Source organism: Macrobrachium nipponense, chromosome 1, assembly GCF_015104395.2.
Source record: "Macrobrachium nipponense isolate FS-2020 chromosome 1, ASM1510439v2, whole genome shotgun sequence".
Classification (NCBI taxonomy): Eukaryota; Metazoa; Arthropoda; class Malacostraca; order Decapoda; family Palaemonidae; genus Macrobrachium; species Macrobrachium nipponense.
In genome coordinates, this window is record NC_087200.1 from 26,418,620 (window position 1) to 26,431,119 (window position 12,500).

General features: G+C 35.6%; 1 protein-coding gene across 3 annotated transcripts in view; it reads left to right on the forward strand.

Moving 5' to 3' along the window:
- Window positions 1–12,500, forward strand: part of LOC135219173 (neural cell adhesion molecule 1-like) — a 321,850-nt gene that overhangs the window by 55,744 nt on the left and 253,606 nt on the right. Inside the window, exon 1 of one of the 3 annotated variants that reach the window (XM_064255707.1) lies at window positions 4,783–4,863. The exons of 1 other annotated variant lie outside the window; for it this stretch is intronic. In XM_064255707.1, the coding sequence (XP_064111777.1) occupies window positions 4,851–4,863 (13 nt within the window). In that variant the 5' untranslated portion in view covers window positions 4,783–4,850. Of the gene's footprint in view, window positions 1–4,782; window positions 4,864–12,500 lie in introns of those variants that run through there. One more of the 3 variants, XM_064255708.1, reaches the window with a different exon arrangement.

Consider the following 12,500-nt stretch of genomic DNA (forward strand, 5'->3'; position numbering starts at 1 on the left):
AATGTTTTAGGCTCAACTACGATTCATATTTTCAAAAATTGCAGCCATTCCCTAAGTTATATTGGCCTAGTGTTTTTTTTCGTAACCTCCTTACTTTTTAACATAAATCCTTGCAATCAACTCACTCTCTGTATAGGCTGATATCCAGCATACGGATGGCGTCGACATGAACCACGCTGATAGGCCTAATGCCACTCCCGGGATTTTGGGAATTAATGTTGTCACCGGCAACTTTCTCATTAATTCGGCGTAAAATTATTCACCGCTCAGCATAATTGGTTTGTCGTGAGCGTGCATGCAATATTCTAGATGCTTTGTTTGTCTCTGGTTCTTCCAGTTACCAGCACAGAATATTTCATGTTAAGTTGTTGGTATGAATTAATCCGGCCTTATGCAAGCACGAGTCTTGCATAGTGGCAGCTCGTAAGTATTGGTAAGGTTTTGAAGTCAAAGAGATTCGATGTGACCCGCTGAACTTGGCCTAACCAACTGAGACGGCTCCTGACTTTGTCTTTGTCAGGGTTCTTCTGCCTTCCAGCTAATTCTGGACCCAATGGCACTTGAGCTTCCGTTACTCAGATAATTAAGATTTCGAGCTGCTTGGGTATTTGACGAGATAATTCCCGGTACTTTGTTGAGGTTTATCTCTTTCAATTTTCTCTGATTCTTGCAATTCTTCATCTACTTGCATAGTTTAAACTGACAGACTCGCCAACACCCCCACCCTCACCCGAACTCACCCCCTGACTTTCTTTCCAGTAGTTTGAATTCAAACCCATTGGTCATTCCACCTCCCCTCAACCCCTTCTCTCTCTCTCTCTCTCTCTCTCTCTCTCTCTCTCTCTCTCTCTCTCTACACACACACACGCAATTACTCCGCATTAAGAATAAACTTCAGCATTCTGTAGATTGACAACAACGCGCACATCCCAACACAATGTGTATAGATTGCAAACATATTACCGCTTACATAATCACTACGGGGAGAGAGTGTGATAGAGGATGAAAAATAGTATGGATTAGCGGTTTAGTTTTTATCGTATAAAATCGCATAATTGAATATAACTGCAGTAACCAATAAAAACGTTAATGGTAAAAACTTGAGTGGAAGATCAAAGCGATATCCACAGAATTATTGTCATTTATTCTAACGCAGTAATGGCTGTTGTCCAAACCAAATTTTTATATAAAGAATATATCACCAAACCATTGTGCTACACTGTGCACAGCACGGTATGCTACGATCTGTTTTGTTGTTTAATGGTTTGTAGACCTCTCCTTACTTTGGTTTAATGACACCTTGATTTTACTGATAAAGGATTGATTTGATTGTTGATGACTGATAAAAAAAAGTCTAAGTTACCTGATGTGATTTCTTCTTCTTCTTCCCAGTTTTATCCCTTTTCGGAGTCGCCGTTTTTCATGAATCTCTTCCATCTACCTCTGTCCTGTGTCATTTCCTCCCATACTCCCTTCTCCCTCATATCATCTCAAATGCAGTCTCCATCTGGTCTTAGGTCTTCCTCTCCTTCGCGTTCCATCCACCTCCACGTCCATCACTTCTATTGCCATGTGTTTCTCTTCTCGTCTCCTCAGGTGGCCATACCATGTTAACCTTGCCTCTTGCACTTTCTTTGATGCTTCAGTGACCTTTACCGTACCCCTGATATGTTCGTTTCTAACCCTGTCCTTTTTGGTTACTCCACTCATCCATCTAAGCATCCTCATCTCGGTTACGTCCAACTTTCTGCCCTCTGTTTTCTCTAGTGGTGCTGCTTTCAATCCATATGTCATAGCTGGTCTGACCACTGCCTTGTGCACTCTGCCCTTTAATCTTATAAAGATTTTATAAAATTCATTTTAATTTTTATATGAAGGCATTTAATGCCCGATAATGATAAACATCGTCTCCTGTGCAGTGCACGCTAAGGGCATTTGCTTAGAAATTCCTCCATTTAAATCTATATCGTGTTTTCCTTTGAAGAATCTGCCCTCCTCTCCATCTTCCTGTGCCATATTATCATCCAAGTACGTCTAAGACTTCTATAAAAGTAAGCGCCGGGCTGGTGCAAAGGACAAAATCCAAACGTCTCCATCTCCCTTTTCATCATTATCCATCATCATTCTGGTTTATTAAAGTAATTTCAGAATTACTGTATTGGAGGGTTCCTGCAGTTCATCTTTATTTACCTTAAATATTTTTTCATCCATTCCAGTTAATGAAGCTTTATATTAAAATGTCTATCATCACTGTCAGAATGGATTACCCTCAGCATTTGTTTCCCTCCTCGGTACGATTGATTCAAAGACAATTCGTTTGATCAGTGACTCTGCATTTACCTGTTTGTTCAGTTTCAGTTTCCTGCTGTCTCTTCCATAAGCGCTATGATTACCATTCTCAGTTTTCTGGCTTTTCTGACTATGGAATTCTCTTCCTGCTTCTGATTTTCCTTGCTCAATCTTTCATACCATAAGAAGCAAATCAATCTTTTCCGTCGTAATTAAACCCGCCTTTATTTTCCTTCTTCTCTTTGGTTCACCTTCCCTTTTCCATTTTCATTTTTTTGAAGAAAGAAAATTATAATAATTGTAATCTTAATAATAAGAATAATTGTAATCTTAATAATAAGAATAATTGTAACCTTAATAATAAAAATAATTGTAATCTTAATAATTAAAATAATTGTAATCTTAATAATAAATGCTTCTCTTAACGTAACAACACAAACCCTTAATCGTCTTGAGTAACATCATCACAAACGTCGAGTGAAATCTACCCACTTTTGGAATTTAAATAAAGCAAACTTTCATTTCATTTTTTTTATTCGAGAGAGTGCAATGAAAATATAACTCCTCTGCTTTCATTTGACCTAAGTAAGAAGTTACTTTCACAAAAAGATTGAAGATGCCTGGAGGTGTCCGACAACCCTAACTTTTACAAAAAGATTGAAGATGCCTGGAGGTGTCCGACAACCTTAACTTTACAAAAAAGATTGAAGATGCCTGGAGGTGTCCGACAACCCTAACTTTTACAAAAAGATTGAAGATGCCTGGAGGTGTCCGACAACCCTAACTTTTACAAAAAGATTGAAGGTGCCTGGAGGTGTCCGACAACCCTAACTTTTACAAAAAGATTGAAGAAGCCTGGAGGTGTCCGACAACCCTATACCGTCCTAAAACACCATAATGGTCACGAATGGCAGGAATAAAATGATCTTTTGTCCTTTGGAAAATAGACAGATATTGTCATACGGCTTGAATCTTTCATCCGCAGAGTTATCCTTGAATAATGCATCTTCAATCCTCCTTTCCATTCGCCCCTATGAGTAGGATTTTTGAGGATTTTCCTCTTGCCAGGGAGTTTTCATGCCTTGAGAACATATCTTTCACTGACAAGAAGAAAGAGGACGGCATTCTGTGTTGACAGGAGGCGCATCTATTCCAAGAATTATTGTTGGTAAAAGTTCGGGAAGGTTTTGGGTTGAAAACGTCATATGCCCTCAGCGTTAAACATTAAGTACAGTTCAGAATTATGTAATACATTCTGGAAATATTTCGAAGGAACGTTGTACAGCATTGTATTTCACTCCCGTAAGATTTTTATTTTAATTCCAATTTTGATTACAGTTAGGTCCTTATAAGTTTGTTTTTATGTACGATGTGATTTCGGACTTGGCAACAAGCCAAGAAAAATTGGGAAATTGAGATGCCACCAGACAATCTCTTTTTTTATTTTTTTTTCCTTAGATGGAAACAATTACCTCTACATATCTCTGTTAGGATCCTTGATTCATCCACCAATTCTCGTGGCGTTATGTTTATCTGTAAAATTGGGAATATGGCCTTACCTTACTCTCATAAGTAGTCTGAATCTCGGAGAGAGAGACAAAAAAACTCTAAAAGCTCATGCTGCTTTGCTTTTAGATTAGGGTTGATTTTCGTAAGCATACCACCTTCAGAAAATGTTAGCGTCATTCGTTTAAAGGATTGGAGGATCGTTATTTAATATAACGCTGTAACCAGTTGTGAGTGATGTAAGTGGGAATCGTACACTAAGAAAAATAAGCAACAAGGAATAATCATGTTTGGTCTTCAGGCTGCTGTATTTGAATGTTATATCAGCCCCTGAGTTTTGTTTTTCTCATTGGCCTATTGTTTATAACCTCTTTTTTTTCACATTTTGACTAACATTCAGACTTATAAAAAAAGTAATTTTCCCTTTGAAATAAAGATCAGTCAGGCTTTTAAGAAAGTAATTCCCGTTTAAAACTGGCCATCATGCAGACTTGTAAGAAAGTAATAGTTATTTGTGACATTTAGCATCTCTTTATCATAAGCAGAAGCCTTACCTCGTGAAAAGAACATGAAATATATTTATTTGTTTATCATAAACCACTACATACTCTGTTTTTCTTTTTTTCCTCTATTACTTTTTATTTGAAAATGTATGAATTTTCTCATCGCCGAACCTTCTTACAATTTGTACCCTCTGACAATTGCAGTCCTTTCTATCGAAAGAAACAGTGAAACCCAAGCAACCTGGTCCTTCTATTTTGGTTGTTTGTCGTTTTTGTTTACCGTAGGAAATTTTAATCCATTAGGACGATGGAAGGTTTTTCCCGAAAACGAATCGAGAATCTAGGTCGAACGAATTGCCCCCCTCGTGTTTTCAATAATTTTTTTTGTTTATTAGTTTGAATCAAAAGTCTCTCTCCTCTCTCTCTCTCTCTCTCTCTCTCTCTCTCTCTCTCTCTCTCTCTAACGCATCGTGTTTTTCTCCAGCATCAGGTGGCCGCCACAACCTTAGTTTTGGACCGGGACTTGCGTTCCGAAATGCCTTACGAGCTGGAATGCGTTCATCAGGTACTTCATACTTTTTTCTGTGCAGTATATAGTTTTCCTATTTGAATTCATCGTAATATTACCCTGAGCTTCTTTCCTTCTAACTTGGCAACTAAGAGATTCTGAAGTATTTAGCTATGTAACAATTGACTTGAGGCACTGTCTTGTTTATAAAGACTTGAGTTTCCTTTTGAAGAAATTTTCAGAGAAAGTATTTTATACTTTATTTTTTTAGTTATTATGCTGCGCACGTTCCAGTGGGAATACTCAAACCATTGAGACTCACTGAAATGTCGCATTAAACTCGATAATGTCCTGCTTGATCCCTTAGATCTCGCTCTGCTTTGTGTACTTTGCTCGGATGCCCTTGAGCAAGTTTACGTAAGGGTGCGATCTTATAATTATGCTCACAGAAAATACACACTATAGATATATGTATATGTTTAGTGGATGACCGACCCGGCGCTGCTTGAGGAAAACTGAATGACAACCAGTACAGCTTTTGTTACATTGCCCAGCATTTTTTACATTTTATAATTTACCATTTCTCACCCCACCACCCCCATTCCTATTGGGGCTGAGCTTGGACTTGAAGGGCATCGGAAGTGTCTCTATTCATCCCAGGGACCTCAAAAATAATGGATTAGACACTAATATCTTTCATTTTATCTTATTCCCCCCCCCCCTTCCTATCAGGGCTGAACTTACTCAAAGGGCACCAGGAGTGTCACTATTCATCTCAGTGACGTCGAAAACTATAGATGTAACACTAATATCTGTAGTTTTTAATAATTTTTACATGTCACCACTACCTTCCCACTCCCCCTCCTATCTGCGCTGAACTTAGACTTAAAGAACATTGGGAGTGTCACTATTCACCTCAGAGATATTGAAAACTATAAATCAAACACTAATATCTACAGTTTTTTGGTTATTTTTACATGTCATCCCCTTCCCACCCCTTCTCACCCCCACCCCTTCCTACTGGTGGTGAACTTGGACTTGAAGGCCATTGGGAGTGTCGTTCTGAACTTGGACTCGAAGGGTATCAGAAGTGTCACTATTCATCACGGTGACCTAAACACTATGGATTTAGACACTAATGTCTGTCACGTCAATTTCAGTTATTTTCACATTTCACCCCTCTCCAACCCCCTTCCCACACCATCCCTCCTTTGGTGCTAAAGATGCCTCACCCCCCCCCCCCCCTCTCCCGTATTCTTTTCCAGATGGCAGGTCATAAAGTATGCTAGTTTGGTCGCATTGCTCAATCCATTTCAAACTGTATGTGACACACTACGTCCAGTTTTATATATATAGATACATATATATATAAATAATATATTTAATATATAATATTATATATATATATGTATTATATATATATTAATATATAAATTATATAATATATATTATAATATATATCTATATATATCTATATATAATATATTATTATATATATAAATATATATATAATATATAGATAGATCCTATATAGATTAATATATATATAGATATAGATATTATATATATTATATTATATATTATATATATATATATATAATATATATATATATATATATGTGTAATATATATATATATATATATATTATATATATATAATATATATATGTTATCATATATGTGTGTGTGCGTGTGTTTGTGTGGGTATGTGTGTGATTTCAAATCACGAAAAAGGTAAAACCGTGATGATTACACGAACAACTTTACAGTTACGAACGAGGTTGAGACTTTTTAGTACTGTCGTCCTATTAGCAGCATAGTGTCACAGTTGCTGTGACCATGTCCGTGGGTGTAACTTTGTTCATATATCTATATATATATATATATATATATATATATATATATATATATATATATATATATATATATATAATATTATATATATATATATATATAGAGAGAGAGAGAGGAGAGAGAGAGAGAGAGAGAGATGAGAGAGAGAGAGAGAGATATAGATATAGATATAGATATAGATATAGATATAGATTTAGATATATCACATGTATGATATATATATATATATATATATATATATATATATATATATATATATATGTGTGTGTGTGTGTGTGTGTGTATTATATATATATATATATATATATATTATATATATATATTTAATATAAGAATATGGATTTAGATATAGTTAGACAGAGAGCTGTTTTTTTTAGTTTATCATATAAGTATTTGGAGTCCTTTCATTCAAAGGCTTTACATGCAACTCGTGTAAAATTTGCTTACTATCTATTGGATTATTTGCTAATGTTTTGGATGCTTTCTTTCATGTCATATGTATTTATAACGTCGAGCATTTGCTAATTGTTTAAAGTAGACAAGTTCATCCCATGCTTGTACCTATCATTTTTAACGAATTAGCTCGTTTAATGTTTTTCGCTTCTGTTGTTCCTGGTTCTTGTGTCTTTGTTCTAAATTTTAATTTTAACATCCGTCATGTTGCGTTTTTGTAACTGTAATTTGTTCCTTCTTCTCAGCAAAATTAAACGGAACTTGGGAAATATCATAACTCAACACTCTAATCCAGAGTTTTATTTTTTATTCTTACACTTATTATACTTATTGAGCATTAGATATTTATGGAACAAATATATCACTCTCCTGAGCTGTATCTGATTACTGGTACTTCCCATGTCTTTATGGCTTTCATCATATTTCTGGCGTTGAGTTTTGAGTCTCTCGTTCTTTATCTCTTGGTGTTTTATATCATCTCCTTCTATTATTCCCAGGTATTTGTAACCTGTTTCATCTATGTGGTTGATGCTAATCCCATCTGGTAGCTTTATCTTTTCAGTCCTTGTCACTTTGCCTTTTTTTTATGTTGCCGAAGACACATTTGTCTTTTCCAATTATGATGATGATGATGATAATTATTATTATTGGAGAAACAAATCTACAGTTATGTAATTGCACATATATTTAAATTTAAAACTTTAAAGATAGTTTTCGGGAATCTGTTCGGTTCCCTTTATCATAAGGGGAACCGAACAGATTCCCGAAAGCTATCTAAATATATTTACATTTACATAACTGTGGATTTGTTTCTCTATTTGAAGACTCGTGCTATTATGAGGATTTTTTTAAATTATTATTATTATTATCATTATTTTTTTTTCTTTTATCACAGTCCTCCAATTCGACTGGGTGGTATTTATAGTGTGGGGTTCCGTGTTGCATCCTGCCTCCTTAGGAGTCCATCACTTTTCTTACTATGTGCGCCGTTTCTAGGAATCACAAATCTTCTGCATGAGTCCTGGAGCTACTTCAGCCTCTAGTTTTTCTAGATTCCTTTTCAGGGATCTTGGGATCGTGCCTAGTGTTCCTATGATTATGGGTACAATTTCCACTGGCATATCCCATATCCTTCTTATTTCTATTGTCAGGTTTTGATACTTATCCCTTTTTTCCCTTTCTTTCTCTTCAACTCTGGTGTCCCATGGTATTGCGACATCAATGAGTGGTACTTTCTTCTTGATTTTGTCAATCAACGTCACAGGCTCCAGTGGAGGGCTTTTGCTGCTGAATCATGCGCTTTTTGTACTGGTTCTGTGCAAGTGCCGGACATTCGCTTGCTATGTGGTTTATGGTTTCATTTTATTATTATTATTATTATTATTATTATTATTATTATTATTATTATTATTATTATTATTATTTACCGCAAAGGTGGGTGATTGATTAAATTCAGTATTTGTTTAGAAATGTAATTGTATATTCGGAGGTGCAGTATTTACTCAGAAATGCTATGTTGATTTGGCCAAAGCAAAGGGAAGCAAACCGAAGCCAGTGTTCGCGTATCCGTTACAACTCCTTACAACATCAAAAGGGAGACGATCCATTGTCGGCGAATTAGCGAGATTTGATTTAACATATCACTTTAATTAATGACCTTTAGTAAGAGTAGTGCATTAAATCGTTCGGGTAATTAGGTTAGCGTAATCTATAATAGGTTGATACTACGAAAACCATTCACTCAAACTTAGTTCCATTATTCATTACTAGTAACTACAATGATTCATTGAACACTGGGTAATTGATGCGTTCCCTTTGTCATTATTAATGGCTTTGAATTTTATTACCATCTCTCCTTTTAACTTTAAGCAAGTGCGTAGTTTAATGATTGTTTGACTGATGTTGATATACGTAGTGAGCTGCAGGAATGAAGTCTTCTTTAGAGCTTAGGGAATGAAATCTTCTTTAGAACTTTGGGAATGAAGTCTCCTTTAGAACTGTGGGAATGAAGTCTTCTTTAGAGCTGTGGGAATGAAGTCTTCTTTGGAGTTGTGGGATTGAAGTCTTCTTTAGAGCTGTGGGAATGAAGTCTTCTTTAGAGCTGTGGGAATATAGTCTTCTTTAGAGCTGTGGGAATGAAGTCTTCTTTAGAGCTGTGGGAATGAAGTCTTCTTTAGAGCTGTGGTAATGAAGTCTTCTTTAGAGCTGTAGGAATGAAGTCTTCTTTAGAGCTGTGGCATGAGGTCCTCTTTAGAGCTTTAGGAGTTAAGTCTTCTTTGGAGTTGTTGAAATGAAGTCCTCCTTTAGAGGTGTGGATATGGGGTCCTCTTTAGAGCTTTGGGCATCGGGACCTCTTTAGAGCCGTGGGAGTTTAGTCTTCTTTGGAGCTGTGGAAAAAAAAGAGTCCTCCTTTAGAGTTATGTGAATTAAATCCTTCTTTAGAACTTTGGGAATGAAGTCATCCTTAGAGCTTTGGGAATAAAGTCCTCTTTGGAGCTGTGGGAATGAAGTCTTCTGAAAGAGCTGTTGGAACAAAGTCTTCTGTGGAGCTGTGTGAATGAAGTCTTCTGCAGAGGTATGGGAATGAAGTCCTTCTTTAAAGCTGTGGGCAAGAAGTCCTCATGAGAGTTGTGTGAGTGAAGCTTTCACTTTGAAGCTTTCACTTTGAAGCTTTCACTTTGAAGTGAAGCTTCCAGTTGAACTGTGGAAGGTGAAGCGTTCAGTAATTTTTTTTATATATATATTTCCACTCGAGCTGTGAATACAAAGCTTTTAATAGAGCTGTTGGTGTGAGGCTTTGTCAGACTTGGCCGTGAATCTGTAATGAAGCTTCCAGTGAAGCTTCTGGTAAAATGAGCGAATGAAGCTTGTCATCAACACGGGAGAATGAAGCATTCATCACTATTCATTATTTTTTTTATGTGTAATTTATCCTGAGTTATGATCTCATAAAGGGAGCTTATGGGTCTAGTCGTTTATTTTGCCCTCACAATAATTCTCTCTCTCTCTCTCTCTCTCTCTCTCTCTCTCTCTCTCTCTCTCTCACACACACACACACACACACACACACTATATCTCCAAGCCATTGACGAAGGACTGATACATATATTAGTCATATATATATATATATATATATATATATATATATATATATATATATATATATATATATATATATATATACACAGACAGCGTAAAGACAAACATACACAACCGTTTGAGACTACAGATACACCCACAGGCGGGTGTCAAGGTATGAGTGGCCTTCAAAACTCATTTGGCTAAAAATTACAATATGCATCTCTCACCATCAGTTAAAGTCACTATGGAAATGGAAAATGATGGGTGCTTACAATTTTTTTGGATGTCCTCTTACGAATGAGTTTGAATACAGTTATGACAGAAAACAGGCAAACATTTCTTCCTATGTTCATTTCTATTCCGATCAAAGTAATAAGGGTAAAATTATTGTTTACATCTATGTTTTTAAGAGCATTTCGTATACGTAGTATGTAGCCCTGAAGATATTGATCAGGATATATATATATATATATATATATATATATATATATATATATATATATATATAAATATATATATATATACATACTACATACATACATACATACATACATACATACATACATACACAAACACACAATTCCGTGTGATATGATATTGGAAATGGTGTGGAGAGAGAAGTGTGTGTCGGCTTTTCAATTAGGTCGGTCAACAAGATACGGGTGAGAGAGCGCCGCTCGTCCAAGAGGATGGACAATAGAAATAGTCTTTACAGAGGGGGGGACTAAATGGATCGTACGTAACATCCGACACTATCAGAGGAGAGACAAAAACTGATGGGAAAGGAGACGAAATATAATGGAAGAGAACCAAAGAAGATGGAAAGGGAACAAGCAGAAAGGGGCACAAAGAATATAGGAAAAACAGACGTAAAGCAGACAGGAACTAAAGAGAAAAAACAAAAACAAAAAAATAAACTTAATAAAAAAAAACTCGGAAAAATTAAGGAACTGAAGAGAAAAAAGAAAGACAAAAAAAAAACTCAAGTAATAAAATTAGACTTAGAAAAAGACTCAGAAAAATTAAGGAACTGAAGAGAAAAAGAAAGATAATAAAATAAACTCGAGATATGAAATTAGACTTAATGAAATAAGACTTGGAAAAATTAAGGAACTGAAGAGAAAAAAGAAAGACAAAAAATAAACTCAAGTAAAAACATTAGACTTAATAAAAGAAAGACTCGGAAAAATTAAGGAACTAAAGAGAAAAGAATGAAAAAAAAGTAAAAAAGTAATAAAATTAGACTTAATAAAAAAAAAAAAAACTCGAAAAAAAAAAAATTAAGGATAAAAAAACTCAGAAAAATTAAGGAACTAAAGAGTAAAAGAAAGACAAAAAAATAAACTCAAGTAATAACATTAGACTTAATAAGAAAAAAACCCAGAAAAATTAATGTCATTGGAATTGACAGAATCTAAGAAGAAATATTTGAAAGAAAATAAAGAACGGAAACCTGAAAAAAAAAATCGAAATTATTCGACATCAAAGCCTCTTTGATTCGCATCTTGGAGCATAAATGTTGAAAGTTCTAATTTTATTGGCAGTATCAAATCAGAGATCTGAAAGTTTGAGTGAACTACCATCCCATTTTTATTTGTTTTTCCAGAGCTTGTAAAAAGAGCAGGCATGATTTGCTTAATGTATGACTTTTCAGAAATCAGTAATTTTGTGCTTATGTGTTTGGACTATTTATTTGCAAAATGGACTGTATCAGTTATTGTCTAGCTTGTTTAAGAGGCGATACGAACTCGTAAATATATGTATCTTTTTCTTATTTTTTCATTCTTTTTGCTATGCATTTCTTTTCCCATACATTTTTCCTCATCCTCCTTTCGCTTTCAGGTCCGTGAAATAAAGAATGTCCCTTTTTTTCTTAATCTTATTCTGCCATTTCGTTTTTCCCCTCTCTCACAGGTTTTCTTCAGATGAATATTTTAACTTTTGTTCTCTGCTGGCTTTGCATCCGCGATGTATGGAGATTCTGCTTCTTTTTTACTTACTTATTTATTTATTTTGCATTCTTTCTTTCTTACCTTTTTTAAGACTACATTAGCTCTCTCTCTCTCTCTCTCTCTCTCTTTTCTTATCGCACATCCTCCATCTTCCTTATAAACCTGAATTTGAACAGGCTGTACGTGAGATTGCTGCCCCGCTCCCCGCCCCCCCCCCCCCCCTCCCCCCACGGCACCCCTCCCCACCCTACCCGCCTTACTCTTATAGCCCTCCCTAACCTCGTGCTATCGACAGTAGCCGTGTAATGTGTAGAGTTCCTGTAGGAGAAAGGATGTACTTCATTTGTCCTTCGC